General features: G+C 41.5%; 1 protein-coding gene across 1 annotated transcript in view; it reads left to right on the forward strand.

Annotated features, from left to right (window-relative positions):
- The first annotated feature begins 1,206 nt into the window (after positions 1-1,206).
- The window catches only part of LOC100263325 (zinc finger CCCH domain-containing protein 11), a 34,758-nt gene continuing 16,345 nt past the window's right edge, over positions 1,207-19,619 (forward strand). Inside the window, exons 1-6 of the mRNA XM_059741487.1 lie at positions 1,207-1,561; positions 2,218-2,302; positions 2,438-2,578; positions 2,775-2,863; positions 5,134-5,322; positions 5,483-5,613. Of these exons, the coding sequence (XP_059597470.1) occupies positions 1,391-1,561; positions 2,218-2,302; positions 2,438-2,578; positions 2,775-2,863; positions 5,134-5,322; positions 5,483-5,613 (806 nt within the window). The 5' untranslated portion in view covers positions 1,207-1,390. The remainder of the gene's footprint in view (positions 1,562-2,217; positions 2,303-2,437; positions 2,579-2,774; positions 2,864-5,133; positions 5,323-5,482; positions 5,614-19,619) is intronic.

Here is a 19,619-nt window from a genome sequence, read left to right on the forward strand (position 1 = left end):
TTTGTAAAGCCTTATTTCCGGTGTGGAGTCATTTTTGTAGATTCGAAAAAGTCTCTCATTGAAAGAAGTCGCTCCTATTTATAGGTGAAATTTGAAATTCCCCAAATTCAATTGTTTGATTTTAGTAATTTGTCTTATTTATTAAGAAAATTTGTCAATAAAAGAATATTCATTTATTCTTTTATTATCTTTTAACTTCAATTGAAATATTTGTTTGTTTTAGAAATTTGTAACAAGAGAATATATATATATATATATAATTATTTATATTTTGACACCAATTAAGAGATTTAATTTATTTCCAATACTAAATTTTATAATCTTCAAAATTTCGTCACATGTCACATTTTTAATACATACTAAGTGTCAAATGTGTATAGGACTAATTAATTGTTTGATTCAAATTTTGTCAAATTGGCAAACTACATTTTTTTAAAGACTAATTTAGTGATAATTTATTTCACTAAAAAAATTGATGTTTACAATTATATATAAAAAATATTTTTTAAAATATACTGAAAAATATAAAAAATAAATTAAAAATATTTTAACTTCCCTAATACACTTTTGTTCTATAAACAATGTTTCTAAAAACTATTATTAAAAATTGTTGTACTTTCCAATCAAAGCCTACTCATGGGGATTAATTTATCATTTTTAATTAAATATCCAAAAAATAAAAAATAATATTATTTTTATTAGTTGAAAAGGACTAATGAGTACTTTCAAAAAAATTTAAACCTTTTTGATTAATTATGTAAAGTAAATGAAAATTGGTTAATGATGATGTTTAAAAAGGTCTAATTTTGAAATATTTGAAATAGTTATTTGAGGCATAAGAATGGAAAAAATTTCAAAAATAAAATAATTATAATATATTATTTTTCAGATAAGATATTAAAATTATTTTGATTATTATAAATTGTTACAAAGATAAAACGTGTGGTTTGTATAAGTATACTTAAAATCGTGTCGCAAATGATATTCTAAATTTTATATGAATGAGTTGTCGTGGAAAAAAAATAAATTAGTAATTACGCTTAAAGTGAGAATTACAATAAAATTTCTTTTTATGGTCACGTCTTTTTTTTTTGAATGGTTATAACTTACAAGTTATATTTATTTCTTTTACTACATGATTTATGATATATATATTTATAAAAGTTAATTTATATTTCCAATCTTACCCTTCAATCCAACTAATTAAATGGATGAATCAAAGGATGAACTTGGCATTTCAGCTGAACACAGCCACCTTCCCTTCGTCTCAATCACTCGCCACTCCCTCTTTCTGCAACTCCGCTGGAGGGACAAACCCCCAAAACCCTAACTAGACTCCGAATACATCAATAAAAATCGGGGATTTTGCTTTGAATGATCGAATCAAGATATGCCTCCTAAGCAGCAATCCAAGGCCGACTTAGCGAAGAAGCAGAAAGTCGTCGAAGATAAAACATTTGGCCTCAAGAATAAGAACAAGAGTAAAAATGTTCAGAAATACGTTCAAACCCTCCAACAATCGATCCAGTCTAAGCCCGACGCTTCAAAAATCGCCGCTAAGGTCCTTTATTTTTTCTTTAAATTAATAAATTGTTGCTTTCTATTTTATTTTTTATCCCCATCTTTCCTTTTGTTTCTAGGGAATATTTTTTTTCCTTTAAATATATATATATTTTAATTTTTTATATCTGAAGAATCAATTGGCGGTTGGCGGAATTTATTTGATCTAGGGGATTTTACTTTCTTCTATGATTTGTTTTTTGTATCGTCGCATTTAGTTTCGCTGAGGCTTGCTTTTTTTAGGGAGTGTTTTTGCCGAGAAGAATATTTTTGTTGTGTTTAGTGAAGTTTTTCCTCTCTGGAAGTAATGAGAAGGACGTGAAAAAGTTTTTCAAGTTCCAATATTAGATAAGTCAAGATCGGTAGAATCTTAATTTCATGTTTTGCTGCCTAGAAAATGATGGGAAGAGGAAAAGGAAATAATTCTTTTGAATCTTTTTTTCAATATTTGGGTCTGAGAAGGGCTTTTTTATTTGCCAACGCAACCGTTTGGCCTCCCTGAGTTTGGTTTTCATTTCTTTGGAATCAAAATTACATAAATTTTATTCCTTTACATTTATTTTCCCGGACACAAAGTAAGGGGAAATCATTTTTCCTAGAAATAATTTGTAGTATCTATTCTCAGTTAGATGCTTATATGATTCATTTGACTTGCAGAAGAAGAAGGAGGAAGAGAGGGCAAGAGATAAGGAGCTGAATGATTTGTTCAAGATTGCTGTTAGTCAGCCCAAAGTGCCAGTTGGTCTGTACTCCCTCTGTTTATGCATGTTCATGCATGGACATGTGTTTTTTTCCTTCAATTTTTTGGATAGATATTGTAGCTATGTTTATATGTGGATTGGCATGTTTGTGTAATAGAGATTGGGGTTTTGGTTAGGTGTTGATCCCAAGTCTATATTATGCGAATTTTACAAAGTGGGTCAGTGTGCCAAGGGATTTAAATGCAAGTTCTCACATGATTTGAATGTTCAGAGGAAGGGCGAGAAGATTGACATTTACAGCGACCAGCGTGACGAAGGTGATTGAATGGCTATATGCCTTTGTTTGCATATTATTTTGGCTTTATGATTTTTTGGTTGAGTTTGTTTGTTTGCTGAGAAATTGTGGGAAAAGAAATAATTGCAATGAAATCTAGTTGTCCTTTCCTATGTTTTCTCAGCAACAAAGCTGAGCATAAATGTGGTTCTGATACCTTTTGGTTGTCATTGTTCAAGAAACAATGGAGGACTGGGATCAAGAGACACTTGAGAAAGTCGTGGAGTCGAAAAAGAAGGAATATAACCAGAATAAGCCTACTGAGATTGTAAGTCTTCTTCCTTCTACTATCTTCCAGCCATTCAAGGTTTTACCCTAGTTTCATTATGATTTTCTGGCATTTGGTACTCTCTCTTTCTCTTCCCACCTATCCTTTTCAATCCATCTGTTTCACATAATTTTCAAACAAAATTAATTTATTGTGACCTGCTGATGCATAGACCCCTGAACACACACACACACAAAGAAAAGGAAAGGGGAAATTAGCTGCTCACATTAATTAAGATGGAAAATTTTCTTTTGTGCGCAACAAGATTGACCAAATGGTAGCTCTTTGCTTTCTCTTACTTGTTTTGGAAATGCCATGGTTGGTTCAAGAATAGTCATGATGATTGTGGGTACCATTTTACTCATGCTCTCATAAATCAGTTGTTGATGCTGGTGCGCATTAAACTGCAATAATTGTTTGCATAATGGCAATTTCTGTTAGCTTTGATCTAATGACCAATGTCTTGCATCTTTTGTCTTAATAGATTTGGGAAAGGGTGTACTAATCTTTTCAGTTTTATTTTTACTGAAACCTTTGCTTTAAGAATATGGTTTGATACTTTGTATTGAACTTTATATGCAAATGCACTTTGGTTGGTGGGACCAGTGAATGCTTTTGAAGTGGATGCTTCTAGAAGTTAGGTACTTGGATTGGTCAATATGTCAGTTGAATTATTGAGCATGGCTTTTTTTTTTTTTTTTTTTTTTTTAGTTTATTGCATTTCGTTGCTAGTTTGTCAAATCTGGATTCAGATGGATTGTGCAAATTGAATTACACTTTGACAGATCTGTCGCTTTTTATTTTTTTTGCCTATAGGCAACCAGAAACATTGATTAAGAGGTAACACAAATAGGGGTGCAACCCCAATTAGAGTATAGAGAGAATGCAAAAACAAACAAACAAACAAACAAACAAACAAAAAAAATTCAGAACTGAAAAAACCTGTACAACCTATCCTTACACAAGCTCTCATTGAAATCCATCAGAAAAAGGTCAAATCCACATGGGATCCTAGCCCAATCAAAAAATGCTTTTTAGGAAAAAGTATTTCAACATTTGATCTGGATGCTCCTCATCCTTGAAAATTATGTTATAACATTCATTCCACATGCACCAAAACATGGATGGAGGGCTATGTTCCGCATTCTTCGTCTTTCCTGCATTCTTGTACCATGCATGCTTTAGAGAAGCAATTTGACTAACTTTGGAAATACCCACTGAAATCCAAATAAATCCAACACAAGATCCAAAAATTTTCGGCCTTTGACATAGTTTATTAGAATATTACATGTTGACTCCTTCTTGACCGTATGGAGACAGCACCTTTGTAAGCTGTTCAACCATTAAAATCTTCTCCCAGATAGTAGCTTCCTAAGCAAAGAAAGTGGCCTCAAAATTTCAGATTTGTTTAGCTGGAATCCTCTCAAAGATTTCAGAAGATATCAAAGAATAATTTGACATGAAAAACAAACTTCTATTCTCCAGTCCCCTCCACACTAATCTATCCTTGAACTCCGAACAGCCACTGCATGAATGTGCTAAAAAATCTGTTTGCTTCATCTCCCAATCATGAGAGCCTGTACAAAAGCAACAGTTCCAAATAACTTGGCCTGTTCTCCTCCATACAAAGATCCCTTATTCTAACATTTCTGCTAAAGACAATTGTATTCAAGGAAAGGAAATGATATTTCAGTAAAGACACTCTACTCCACCTATCTATCCAAAGCTTGGTTTTAAGGCCTTTCCCAACAGAGATACGAGTTTGGTGTCAAAACTCATTCCACACATGTCTAATAGTCTTTGAGAGACCCACACTAAAAGTCTCTTCTTCCTCTTTCGACTCCAGCCACTATCAATCTTGCCAAACTTGCCAACAGTAGCCTCTTTCCCTAGGTGACTGTGCTTTACTGCAAACCCTCATAATCATTTTCTAAGAAGAGCTTTGTTTAGGCTTTCAAGCCTTCCTTAACCAAGCTCACCATTTATTCTTTTTGTTACATAATTTGTTCCACTTTGCAATGAGTGACTTTTTTCCTGAAAGTTAAATAAAATCAAATAATTAAAATTTTTGAAAGGTTGGTTGCCCATGATTGCCATTAAATTTGAAATCTAATGCAATTTTGGATTCAATTCCACTAAATATTTGGACTGGAAATCTAGCTTGAGGTATGGTTTTGGTGCATAGGCTTTGACTTTTAAGTCCACCAGTGGCTATCCCTGTGGGAACTTATTAACTGTATTTTTGTTCATTGCTTATGGATTATGAGCAGGTTTGCAAATATTTTTTGGAAGCAGTGGAGAAGAAGCAGTATGGATGGTTCTGGGCTTGCCCAAATGGTGGCAAGGATTGTCACTATAGACATGCTCTTCCTCCGGGATATGTATTAAAATCTCAGATGAAGGCACTTTTAGAGGAAGAGACTGACAAAATATCTATCGAGGAAGAAATTGAAAATCAGGTGAATCATACTTTCTTCTGTTAATTGGCTGTCAAATTTTTTTCCCCTTTTCTTCTGTTAATTACTATGCCTGTTTTGAAATGTGACATCTTCCTACCTTTTTTCGTTACATCCTCCATTGTTTCTTGCTCTAATCACTCTTCTTTTTCACCATCCTCAGCGTGGAAAATTAACAAAGTCAACTCCAATGACTCCTGAGCTGTTCTTTGAATGGAAGAGGAAAAGGATGGAAGAAAGAGAAGCTGGTTTGGCTGCCCAACGAGCAGAGAGGGCTAAGAATGACCGGATGAGGTATTCTTCTCCTGTATGCCCGCATTCAATTGGATAGTTAATCTGTGAATGCATGAGAGAATGGTTTTTAAAAAATGGGTTAAAACAACACAGTGTTGAATGACCTAACTTTAGAAAATTGATATAACTTTCAAAGCAATCTGAAAATGAAAATTGCATAAAAAAACTTATTTTAAAATTACCATTGTTGCTTGGAATTTCAATTTTTCATTTGCATTTTCTTTACCTCTTTAAATATGTAATTTTGAGTTAAGAATATTGTCCTTGGGGAAATTCTGGAAGAGTTTTAGCATTACTTTTGGAGAATGCAATCTGTCTTTTTGTGATGGCATGAAAAGAAGAGCTTGAGATCTAAACTATATAAGGAGAGAGAACAGAAGCTAAGTTATATGAATTCAAAAAAGCAAGAAACGTAAGTCATGTGTGGAAAATTTGAAACTTATGTGTGAAAAATCAGTTTGATCTTATAATTTTAACTGTGTGATTTGAGTATCCTTTTCTCCCAAAACATTTACAAGAATTATGTGATATCTGAAAAAAAATTTGATGTAACATAAGAAGAATTGCTTGGATGAAATATGATGAAATCAAGGTGAATTTTGTGTATGTTAGGCACTAAGTGGACCTGTTAGATACTAGATCCATATCCCTTTTAAGAGGAAGAGAAGTAGCTTCATGGTGGAATCAAAGATGTTTGAAGTAGTAGCTGAGGAGAGAAATGGAAAGAGCCATGCCATTATCTCGGAAAGCAAGGGAGGGGTAGTGTCGTGGGTCCGGCTGGGGCCGGCGAGTGTGGGGCTACTCATAGAAGGACTGATCTAGTGCGCGAAGGATGGGAAAGATGGAAGATGGGAGAAGGGATGGAAAGAAAAAGGGAGGTTATATTCCCTAGTGAGAGAGGCTAACAGGGCCGGGTGTTTTATTCGCTTAGGGGTGACGGACATGGAGAAAAGGAGATTTGGTATCTGTATACCGAAAGGGAAAGGGGAAAAGGGAGGATGGGTTTCTATGGTGGAATCCCTATTGTGGGTAGGGTTTCGGCGCGAGGAAGAGGTAGTTGATCAAGGGGTAGGGGACTCCGGGAGGTCGTATTTGGAAGTGGTCAGGGGCTCAGAGTCCAAGAATACCTCAAGGGCAAGAATAGAGATAAAGGAGGAGGAGATACGAAACAATGTAAGCAGACTAAAGCAATGTCTGATCGCTAAATGGAACCCTAAATCAGCACGCGAAGAGGAATTAGCGAGTCTGGGGTGGTCAGCGGCAAAAGCGTGGGGATTGAAAGGCAAATTAGGCCTGGCTAGAATGGGAAAGGGTTGTGCTTTGCTGGAATTTGAGATGGTGGAAGAAGCTAAGAGGGTTCTTGCCGAGGGGGTGAGAGCAGTTGGAGGGATCCAACTGGGCTTGGAGATATGGAGCCCGAGTTTTGGATGCTGTGCAAAGGATGAAGATAGGAATGATGCTTGGGTGAGGATCCTGGGTCTTCCTATCTCGCTGTGGGTGCCGTCGGTCCTGAGGAGAGTGGGGGAAGAGTGCGGCGGGTTCCTAGGCATCGACCCTCTAACGGAAAAGAAAGAGGAACTGGAATGGGCAAGGATTCAGGTAAAAATGATTGGAGGGGCCTTGCCGAGCTCAGTGGAGATTGGGGTGGAGGGGGAGATATACGTCGTCTCCCTATGGTGGGAGATTCCGCCGGCAATAAGGAAAAAACAGGGGGATGGCCGTGATGTTTTTGGGCAGCAGAGAGGGGAGGTCAGGGATGATGCTGATCCACGCGCGGGATGGCGTGTGGGAGAAAAATCGGGCGCTGGAACCAAGGAATAACGCCGGTCAGAGGAAGTGACGGGGGAGCAGGTGGGAGGGGAGGGGGGGAGGGGGATGTGTTTGAAAATCGGACCCTTAACGGGCGGGTGGCCCGACAGTGCTATGGACCCGTGGGCGATGGGTCTTGTTCGTCTGGATCGGGGCTTGGCATTGTGGGCCGGAAGTGGGACTGTGGGCTAGTTACGCAAGGCCCGACTCCCTTAAAAGGGGATGTATGGGCTGCAGATGGGGTAGGGTGCGGGCCGGCTGAGGGACGGGCCCCCAAAGGGCTGGAGCTCCTATCCCATGGGCCTGCTATCTCGGTTGGGGACCATCTGGGCCAAAGGCAGTCTAATAACATGGGCATAGGATCTAAAGAGGACTTGGGCCTAAAGATAGAAATGGAGTTCATCAAGTGTCGGGAGAAGGAGACTTGGGATAAGTAGATGCCGACTCCCCAGTGCTCCATGGTTGAAAGAGAGATCATGGATGAAGCCTTCAGGTACGGGTCCTATTCTAATCTAAGGGTTGGGGAATCCTCTTCTTCTTCTTCTCCTCTTTTTGGTCAGACTCCGGTGAGGGAGTCTTGCGACCACTCTGGGGTTTTAAGGGTGAGCCGCCAGAGAGAAAACATGGTAGAAGCTGCAACTACAGGGGGGGATATAGCGAGGAGAGAGGGTTGTTGGGACCTGGTTGCGATTGACTGTGAGGCCCTAGAGGTTCAAAACCCGGATTGGACTCCAGCCATGTCTGGGCCCCAAGTTCAAAGGAGCGAGAAGGAGTCTGATTGGGAGGAAAGCAGCTTGGCCAAGTTTAGCAAGTTGTTGGGATTTTCAATAGAAGGTCTGGAGAGGGAGATTCTGGACTTCTTGTCCAAAATTAGGAAAAGACGAGAAAGGATACATAGCAAAGGGTTACTGGAGAAAACAAAATTTGAGAGGGAACTCAAAAGGTTGGAATGCTCAGTCAAATACAAGGGGAAGGAAAAGAAGAACAGCCTGTTGAAAAGCAGAGGGGGTCAATTACTGTTGGGTTAATGAATCTCAAGCTGATGAGTTGGAATGTGAGGGGTGCAAATGACGTTAATAAAAGAAGGATTATTAAGTCTGTGGTTAGAAAACAGAAGGTGGATTTGATGTGTATCCAGGAGACAAAAATCCAGTCAATGACTGATGGGGTGGTGAAAAGTTTAGGGTTGGGGAGATTCTTAGACTGGAGAACTCTTGAAGCTGCTGGAGCAGCTGGAGGGGTGTTGGTTTGTTGGGATAAAAGGTCCTTGGAATTGCTGGAGTGAGAGGAGGGCCAATTCTCAGTTTCTTGTAAATTTAGGACTGTGGAAAATGGGACAGTCTGGGTTTTTACGGGTGTATATGGCCCCTTCAACAAAAAGGATAGGGAGTGTCTTTGGGATGAGCTTGGAGCAGTCAGAGGCCTTTGGGGTGACCCATGGTGTGTAGGGGGTGATTTTAATGTTATCCTCGCTCAAGGGGAGAGAAGCAGGCAAGGGAGGGTGACCCCAGCTATGAGGAGGTTTGCTCAGGTTATGGATGACCTGGAGCTTATTGACCTCCCCCTTCAAGGGGGCTCTTTCACGTGGAGTGGGGGGCTTTATAATCAAGCCTGGGCCAGGCTAGATAGATTTTTGGTATCTCCCAGATGGCTTGATCAGTTCAGCAATGTGACTCAGAAGAGATTATCTCGACCTATCTCAGATCATTTTCCAATCACAATCGAGGGGGGTGGTAAAAGAAGAGGCCCTTCACCTTTCAGGTTCGAGAACATGTGGCTGAGAGTGGAAGGATTTAAGGACCTTTTGAGGAGTTGGTGGCAGGGGATGGTGGTCAGTGGTAGGGCTAGTTATAAGTTGGCAACAAAGCTGAAGGGGATGAAGCAAAACTTAAAAATTTGGAACAGGGAGGTGTTTGGGAACTTGGAGAGTAATAAATTGGCTGCCTTACAGCAAGTGGATTATTGGGACCAAGTGGAAAGTGAGAGGAGGCTGTTTGAGGAGGAATTTGCTAGTAAGAAAGAAGCGAAAGAAGGCTATGCTAAATGGGTCAAGATGGATGAGATCCACTGGCGACAACTATCAAGGGAGTTGTGGCTAAGAGAAGGGGATAAAAATACGGGGTATTTTCATCGAATGGCAAATGCGCACCGAAGAAGGCATACAATGGAAAGAGTAAAAATCAGTGGGGTCTGGCTGTCAGAGGAGCGTACAGTGAGGACCGGAATTGTTGACGCCTTTCATCGGTTATTAAAGGAAGACTCGGAGTGGAAGGAAGACATAGGGGGTGTCAATCTGAATCGGATTAGCTAGCAAGAGGCGGACATCTTGGAGCTGCCATTCATGGAAGAGGAGGTCCATTCGGCTCTAAGGGACATGAATGGGGACAAGGCTCCAGGTCCGGACGGCTTTACGAGAGCTTTTTGGCAATTCTGTTGGGAGTTTGTGAAGGAGGAGGTTATGGAGATGTTCAAGGAATTCCATGAGCATAATACTTTCCTCAAGAGTCTCAATGCTACGTTTTTGGTTCTGATCCCCAAGAAAGGAGGAGCGGAGGAGCTGGGGGACTTCAGGCCGATCAGTCTGTTGGGTGGATTATACAAACTCTTGGCTAAGGTGTTGGCCAATAGGAATAAAAACGTGATTGGTGGAGTGATTTCCTCAGACCAGAACGCGTTTGTCTCGGGTAGGTAGATTTTGGATGCGTCTCTAATTGCAAATGAGGTGATTGACTCATGGAAAAAAGAGGGAAAGAAGGGTCTGATCTGTAAGCTAGATATTGAAAAGGCGTACGACAACGTCAATTGGCAATTTTTGATGAGGGTAATGGAGAAAATGGGCTTTGGGACTAAGTGGAGGGAGTGGATATGGAGCTGCATATCGACTGCCAAGTTCTCAGTTTTAGTAAATGGGGAGCCAGCCGGGTTTTTCCCTAGCTCTAAGGGGCTTCGGCAAGGCGACCCTCTATCCCCATATTTGTTTATCATGGGAATGGAGGTGTTGAGTGCTCTTCTTCGGAGGGCTGTGGAAGGGGGCTGCATCACGGGATGTAGAATACAGAGGGGTAGGGGGCAGGCTGTTAGTATCTCTCACCTTTTTTTTTGCGGACGATGCAATAGTTTTCTGTGAAGCTAAGAAAGAAGATATGACTTTTTTGAGTTGGACCTTATGCTGGTTTGAAGCCGCTTCTGGGCTGAGGATTAATTTGGCCAAGAGCGAAATTATTCCAGTGGGGGAGGTGGATGAGATCCTTGAGATGGCTGTGGAGCTGGGCTGCAAGGTGGGTCAGCTGCCTTCAACCTACCTGGGGCTGCCCCTGGGCGCGCCTAATAAAGCGGGGTATGTGTGGGATGGGGTGGAAGAACGGATGAGGTGGAAACTAGCCCTATGGAAGCGGCAATACTTGTCTAAGGGTGGTAGAATCACCCTGATAAAGAGCACACTGGCTAGCATGCCATTATACCAGCTGTCCCTATTCCGTATGCCTAAGGGAGTGGCGAGAAGACTTGAAAAACTGCAAAGAGACTTCTTGTGGGGAGGGGGAAGCACGGGAAGAAAAGCACACCTAGTCAGTTGGGAGAAGGTGTGTGTGAGCAAAGAGAAGGGGGGGCTTGGCTTGAGGAAAATAGTCCAGTTGAACAAAGCCCTTCTTGGAAAATGGGTTTGGAGATTTGCTCGTGCCAAGGATGAAATGTGGAAACGTGTTCTTGTGGCAAAATACGGGCAAGAGGAATTTGGGTGGAGAACTAAAAAAGCAAATGGGGCATTTGGGGTTGGGCTTTGGAAGGAGATTATGAAAGAAACAGATTGGTGTTGGAACAATATGACTCTTAAGGTGGGAAAAGGCACCAAAATCAGGTTTTGGAAGGACACTTGGTGCGGGGATGTGGAGCTGGCCCGGAGATTCCCTCAACTCTTCAATGTGGCTGCCCAAAAAAGTGCCACTGTGGGGGAATTATGGGACCAGAATGCTGGCCAAGGAGGCTGGAACCTAAGGTTTTTTAGAAGCTTCAATGATTGGGAGCTGGCCTTGGTTGACGAATTGTTGCAAATCCTAAGGAATCAAAGAATTACTTTGGAGGAGGATTTGGCCTTGTGGAAGGGGGGAAAAAATGGGAAGTTTGGTGTCAAGGATGCGTATGGACTGTTGACCAGCCATAGTACATCTCTGTTCCCCAAAAAGGGCATGTGGGTGGAGAATGTGCCTTCCAAGTTAGCGTTTTTTGCTTGGGAAGCTACTTGGGGGAGGATCCTTACTATTGATAGGCTTCAAAAGAGAGGATGGCAAATCCCTAACCGGTGTTATTTATGTGGTAGTGAAGAGGAAAATGTTAATCATCTTCTTATACATTGTATAGTGGCTAGTGTGTTGTGGGGGATGGTTCTTAGCCTGTTTGGAGCCCAGTGGGTCTTTCCAGAAACTGTAAAGGAGGTGATTATCAGCTGGAAGGGTTCTTTTGTGGGCAAAAAGAGGAAGAGAATATGGAGATCCATACTGTTGTTTATTTTTTGGACGGTGTGGAAGGAAAGGAATAGATTAGCATTTAGGGGGGGGGGGGGAGCTAGCTATACAGAAAATTAAGTATTCTTTTGTCTGTAATATGTGGGGGTGGGCAAAATTGTATAATGGTGCGGAGTCCCGGTCCCTTATAGGTTTCCTGGAGTGGATAGCCTCCAGTTGAGGGCTGGTGGGTTTTTTGTTGTTTTTTTGGTCCTTTGTTGTGAGGCCTTTGTCGCCTCGTATACTCCCTGTATGCTTCGCGGCGTTTGCCTTTGCTAATATATTGGTGTTTATTTATCTAAAAAAAAATAAAAATACTTGAGGACATTTGAGGAGTTTAAATTTTTAATACTTGAAGTCAACTTTTCCGTAAAGGATTACGGATTAGGGTCTCTTTCTGGAACCATACTTAGGAAATTTTTAATGGATAGAACTAATGTTTATTTAACAGAGAAAATAATGTCTAGATCACTGCCCAAAAAAAAAAGGGTTAAATATACTTTACCCCCAAAACCTATCGCATGTTTTGCACATTGCCCCCTCAGGTTTAAAATAGAACAAATTGCCCTCCAAGCTTCTTAAAGACCAAAACCATGCCTTTTTTGTTGAACGGAGTTAGTTTGATTGGACGGAAATGTCATGTGCTGTGCACATGACTTAATAAGCGAGGGTAAGAATGTCATTTAAAACATTCAAAGCCCTAAAACCTCTCATCTTCATTCTTCTTCCTTCCAAAGCCCTAAATCCCCAACCCTAAAATCCGATTATTGCAAATTCTTCACAATTTCAGTTTTCTACTCATCACATCATCCAATTTTCCTATGTTGCAATCTTTCTTTAATTAATGACGGTTGCAATTCTCAGTCCTCAAGATTCTATCAAAGATCAACGCCCTCTCGAAAACCTAATTTTTTCCTCTATGGAACGCCACTAAAACCCTAACCCTAACCTCGATCGCTCCCCTCACAAAAATGAAGCATCGGAAGGGTTCGATGGAACGCTAAATGTGATAGCAAACCTAACCATGGAAAACAAAGGTGAACCATGGTTTTGGGTCCGACTAGGATTCTAAAAGGGGGCGATGTACTCGATGAAATGATCGAAGATTGAGTGACTAAAGTTGATTTTGGTGAGAATGAGAAGAAGGTGCACCACCAAACGGATTATTCATCCAAGTAGATTCGTTATTTGGATTCATATGCTAATGGATTTTATGCTGGATTGCGTTTTGTTGATTCCCTACATTCAAGTTGAGTTCCTTTGCCCACTTTTCTTATCAAACGTGATGATGCCACATGAGTAATATAAAATGAAGATTGGCTTCAAATTTGTAGATGGATTGCGAAAGAGAGTTTTTATTTTTTATTTTTTTGATCAATAAGCAGAAAATTGTATTGCAAAGAGGCACTAAAGTAGCGACCCACAGAATTACAGTATAGAGAAACTCACCCTCTTACAAAAGAACCCAAACAACAAGGAAAAACCAAAAAACCTTCTCTCTCATCGCAAACACACCCAATCTATAAAATCTATTAAGGTGGAAGGACCATCTTTCATCCACAATTTGGTTTCCGACCAAAGTAAATACACAAAAGAAGCTTTTCGCCTTTGAATGGACAACACTCCATCCTCAAAAGCCATTGTATTCCTAGCCTTCCAAATGACCCAAAACAAGCATAACGGTCCCAGTTGCCACGCCACTTTCCTCTTCTTTCCCACAAAAGAGCCCCTCCATCCTAAAAGGGTTTCCTTTACCGAATAAGGAAAAACCCAAGATACTCCAAAAAATGAAAGGAGTAACATCCACACTTCCCTTGTTTTTTCACAATGAAGGAGGAGGTGGTCGATCGACTCCTCACACATTTGGCATAGAAAGCATCTATTGGCCGAAGCCCGACCCCTTTTTTGCAAACGGTCCAAGGTTAGAACTCTTCCCCATGAAGCCTTCCATGCAAAGAAGCTTAACTTGGGCTGCACACAAGAATTCCAAATGATCTTCGAAGGGAAAGAAGCAAGAGACACTAGCTGCAAAGCCCTATACAAAGATTTTACCGAAAAAACCCCATCCTTTGAGTCCATCCACCTCACCCTATCCTCCTCATCCACCCTAACCTTCTTCCTATCCAAGCAACGAAGCAACCTTCCCACTTCTTCCATCTCCCAATCATTAAAAGGTTTATTGAAACGAGGAGTCCAACTTCCCCTTCTTTCCCTCTTGGCTGTCCAAACTTCATTTACCCAAGCCTCTTTAAACGTTGCTAGAGCAAATAATGAAGGGAAAACCTCACACAAAGGGATGGTTCCACACCACTTGTCTTTCCAAAAACTCACATTCTTACCATCCCCCACCTCAAAGCCAAAAAAAGGGGTTACTAGCTGTCCCATCTTACTTATAGCTTTCCACAACCCAACACCATAGGCCTCTCTAACCTCATAATATCTCCACCCTCCTCTTTCCTCCCCGTATTTCCTTCTAATCACTTGGTTCCAAAGGGTCTTTCTTTTGTTTGCAAAGCGCCAAACCCACTTGCCAAGGAGAGCCCTATTGAAAGTCCCAAGACTCTTAACCCCTAACCCTCCTTTACTTTTGTCTACACACACAATTGACCACCTTACTAAGTGTGGTTTTTGCTCAAGAGCCCTACCACCCCACAGAAAATCCCTTTGAATCTGCTCCAATCTCATCCTAACCACCCTAGGTAGCTAGAAAATAGACATAAAATAGATCGGCAAATTGAACAAGGTACTTCGAATTAAGGTAATTCTCCTCCTTTTTGAGATGTACTGCCTTTTCCACATAGTCAATCTCTTTCGGAATCTTTCTTCTATTCCATCCCAAACAACAACAGATTTAAAAGGAGCACCCAACAACATTCCTAAGTAGGTGGAGTGCAATTTTCCCACCTTATAACCGAACTCATCAGCCAACTCTTCCACATTCTCAACTCTACCAACTGGAATCAGTTCACTTTTTTCCAAATTCGCTCTTAACCCTGAAATTGCCTCAAACCACATTAACAACCAGCGCAAATATGTCGACTGCTCCTCCTTTGCTTCACAAAAAATCAACGTGTCATCAGCAAACAACAAATGAGAGATTTGGACCCCTTCACCCTTTCTTCCCTGAACCAAACAAAGGTGTCAAAAAACCTTCAGCAACTGCTTTTTTCAGCATACAACTAAAAGCCTCCATCACAACTACGAATAAGTAAGGCGAAAGGGGATCTCCTTGCCTTAAATCCCTTGAGCTTTGGAAAAAACCAGTAGGGCTTCCATTCACCAGAACTGAAAATCTAACAGTGGATAAACACCACTTTATCCATCTACACCACCTGTCCCCAAACCCCATATTCTCCAACATCGCTAAAAGAAACGACCAATCCACGTGATCATAGGCTTTCTCAATGTCTAATTTGCAAAGAATTACCCCTCTATTGCTTTTCAAAATGGAGTCTATTGCTTCATTAACAATCAACATTGCATCCATAATTTGCCGCCCCTCCACAAAAGCATTTTGAGCCGTTGAGATCACCTTAGCTAACACTCCTTTCATTTTGTAAGCCAACACCTTAGCTAACCACTTGTACAACCCTCTCACCAAGCTAATTGGCCTAAAATCCTTCAAGTCCTCAACCCTCCCTTTCTTAGGAATCGACACTAAAAATGTTGCATTCAGACTTCTAACAAAACTCCTAGTCTCATGGAATTGTCTGCAGAAGTTCATTACCTTCTCCATTACAAAATCCCAAGAAAACTGTCATAATGCCATTGAGAAACCGTCAAGGCCTGGCACTTTCTCTTCGCAAAAGTCTGACAGTGCACCAAAAACCTCCTCCTCCGAGAAAGGCTTCTCCAACCCCTCCACATCCAACTTTTCCAACCTCTCAAAATTCAAACCATCTATACCGGGCTTCCAATCACCAGGATCTACCAACAGACCTTGGAAAGCTTTGCTCACCTTCGCTTTGATTTCACTTTCCTTAGTTAACCACCTCCCATTCACTTTTACTCTAGTCAGTTGATTCCTTTTTCTATGAGCACTAGCCATTTGATGAAAAAACCTTGTGTTTCTATCCTCTTCTTTCAGCCAAATTTCCTTAGACTTCTGCCTCCACGACATAACCCACTTTTTATACATCTTTTTTGCCTCCTTCTTAGCCTCTTCTTCTTCCAAAGACAAAGAGTGAACACTCTCTTCCTTATCCCAAAAATCCAATAAATTCCAAGCATTCTGCTTCTTAGAATCAATTTTACCAAAAACCTCTTTATTCCGACTTCTCAAAATCGGTTTTAAAGCCTTCAATTTTTCAGTCAAAATGAAGTTGACTGACCCACTAACTTGAATCCCCTCCCACCACTTTCTCAACACCTCTTTAAAGCCCTCCTCCTTCAGCCACATATTCTCAAATCTAAAAGGCGTGAGCCCTTTCCTCATCCCTCCCCCATCAAGAAGAATCGGAGAGTGATCAGATACAGGCCTAGCCAGGACAACCTGAATGGTCCCTTGAAAATGAACTTCCCAATCCTCAGAAATGAGGAATCGATCAATTCTTGACTTTAACCGATTATTAAGACCTCCACTCCACGTGAACAGGCCCCCTTGAAGAGGCAAGTCCCTTAGTTCTAAATTCTTAACCACCTCTGAGAATCTCCTTATTGTCGGGGACAGACGCCCTCCTCTACTACGCTCAGAAGGGAATCTTATCATGTTGAAGTCTACTGTTACACACAACAGCTCATTCCACAAACCTCTAATGGCCCCCAACTCACTAAAAAAATCTTCTCTTTCCACCTTCACAGTGGGCCCATACACTCCTGAAAATATCCAGCAGAAACCATCCTCACAATTCTTAAAGCGCCATGAGATTGAAGAATTACCCACCTCCATCTTCACCATTTGCAGCACCCTATTATCCCAGAACACCACAACCCCCCCCGGCTGCCCCCCTTGAATTTAAAGCCCCCTACTTCAAACATCTTCCTACCCTGAGACTTCTTACAATTCCACTAGTCATCTCCCGAATTTTTGTTTCCTGGAGACACACTAAGTCCACCTTCTGTGTTTTAATCACATCCTTTATCAAATTTCTCTTGTCTCTATCATTTACACCCTTTATATTCCACGAAAGGATTCGAAGCCTCATCTAACACACTCTTGATGACCCCGATCCCCTTCTGACCCACCGTAATTTATTGACCATTCAAGTTTCTTTAGCTCACGGTCAAATCTCGATGGTCTCTGTCCTTTCCTCTTTTTTCTGCTTACCTTCTCAGAACGGTCTCTTCTTTCCCTCATTCTATTAAGAAGTTTCAAAATCTCACTTTCAAAACCCTCAGTAGGCATTCCCAAACACTGACAGAACTTTGCCAGACAACCGTACCTCCACAACTCCTCATCCTCTTCCACTTTCTCAACCCTTTCATCCCTCCTCTCTTTTAATAGGAACGATTCGCCAACAACCTTCTCATCGAGCCTTTCTTCCGCCGTACACACTCTCAGAGGACTTACAGTCAATTCCCCTTCGTTTTCTTTCAAAAAGGCATCCATACCACGACTCTTCTCTACCTCAATCAAAGCCCCCTCCACCCTAGAGAAAGGAGAAGAAGAAGAGACCCATCCCCCCAAACGCAAACAGAAGAAGGCTCAAAGAGGGAATACATGGAAACTTACTCCAAAAGGCACGCGTCCGCAAGGGAACACCTTCCTGTTGCCCCTTTCTCCGCTTCAGAACTCATCCCGCCGGCTAGAAACTCTTCTGCAAACCACCCCTTAGATCGCAGTCGGCAAAAGGAAGCCCTAGCTTCTTTTAAAGGATTGTCCAAAAAGGGCCTATGTGGATTCGAAGCCCAATTTGCTCCAACACTGGGCTGCCCCTCTTTCAAACCCGACTTGGGCCTGCTGGCCACATAGCCCAACCCATCCCATTGAATGTTTGTAGGGCCGTCACAAGAAGCCCGCTCCACTCCTCTGCTGGGCTGTCCCTCCTCCCAACACACCTTGGGCCCGCATGTCTCCCTTTCTTTTAAAGCCCAACCCAATCTAGAGCTAGAAATGATTGCAGGGCCTTCACACTCCAAGCCTGAAATCCTTTGGGCTTGAACAACCTCATAGACGGGCTTGCAACAAACAGGCCTAGCATACCCCTCCTTCTCACTTAAGCCCACCCCTCCACTCCCTTTTTCTCCATCCTCCTTCCCAAGGGTTGAAGATTCATTAGCTGAAACTGCCGTCCTGTCTCCATCACCCTTTTCGTTCCCCCCATTCTTTCTGACTAAACCTGCCCCATCAGCCTCTGCCGCACACCACCTCTCCTTCCCCATACCATCGCTACTCAGAAATCCATGGCAACCTCTCCCGCCACAACTGGATTGCATAACAACAAGAATTGACCACTAAATGCATTGTCCCTGGAAAAAATTTCTCCCCGTTCTTCACCAAAATTCTGGCCCATTGAAGCTGAGATAAATTTTTTGTTTCTTCATCCACCTCAACAAAACCTCCACAGCAGTCACCAATTCTTTTAAACATCTCTCCACTCCAATAGTGAAGTGGGAGTCCCACCACCCTCACCCAAACTTCTTTTGCTTGACTTCCTACCTGCAAGCACCACATCTTCTCACTCCATCTCTCCAAGTACAACACTTTATCTTTAAAGCGGCGTGTCCCCCTCTTTAACACTCTCTCTGCCTCCTCTTCATCTTCAAGCTCCAACAAAAAGAAAGGTCCTCCCAGCTTCAACACTTTCACACATTTTTTAAGATTCCAGCTGTGCTCCCCCCATATTCTAACCGAAACCATTTCCGCCTCCACTACCAACCCGTTGCCCCATCTTCCAACTAGGCACCGACCCAACCCTTCTTCCTTACTCCTCAACCTTCTCCCTCCAACCTGAAGCCATAACGCATCTCCTAGCCTTCCAGCCGGTTCCTTAGCAACATCCACGAAGGTCTTTTTCTCACCTTCCAACTTTTTTCCAAGGCTCCTTTCATCCTTGCCTTCTAATGTCACCACTTTTGACTTTGAATCGACTCGGAGTGCCTCTTCAAACTTTGCTTCCTCTTGAGTAACTATCCTTAAAGCCCGTAGTTTCTCAACGAGAATGACCCATCCTCCTAGCAAACCCTTTCCTTAAGGGAAAACTAAGCAAAATCTCTTAGTCTCTACATCAACAACAGAACATAAGACATATCTCCCCGCCCCGTTTACACGCCTCTCCAACCTGAACTTTCTTCCCTTTTCCTCCCAGACTTTAACCAATCGTCCTTTCTTTTCCTTCCTACAACACTCTTCAAAACCTTCCAAAAGTTTTCTCAAACTTGACACCCCGAACCTGATCCAAGAGGAGAGACCTTTACTCCTCTCCACAATGGTACCTCTTAGCTTCCCTCTAACTTCCTCTATTGAAACTTCAAACGTCTTCGACTCTAAAGTTTTGTTGCTTTGATTTAGTACATCTCCCTATTTTTTCATGGGGAAAACGAATTTTGACGCATAAGTTAGATTGTAATTTTACAAATAATCATAGACGTGCTTGCAATTATGCAATTATACTAGTCCCAAAAATTTTAGTAATATATATAAGATCTCCTTGTTTTTTAGTTTTAACGAAAATTGATGTATTTTTATGGTCTACCTAATCCTCATATCAAATCTAATATGGAGTTTCTCATTGTCTTTTAGAAAAATTTCCTATGTAG

Source organism: Vitis vinifera, chromosome 13, assembly GCF_030704535.1.
Source record: "Vitis vinifera cultivar Pinot Noir 40024 chromosome 13, ASM3070453v1".
Lineage (NCBI taxonomy): Eukaryota > Viridiplantae > Streptophyta > Magnoliopsida > Vitales > Vitaceae > Vitis > Vitis vinifera.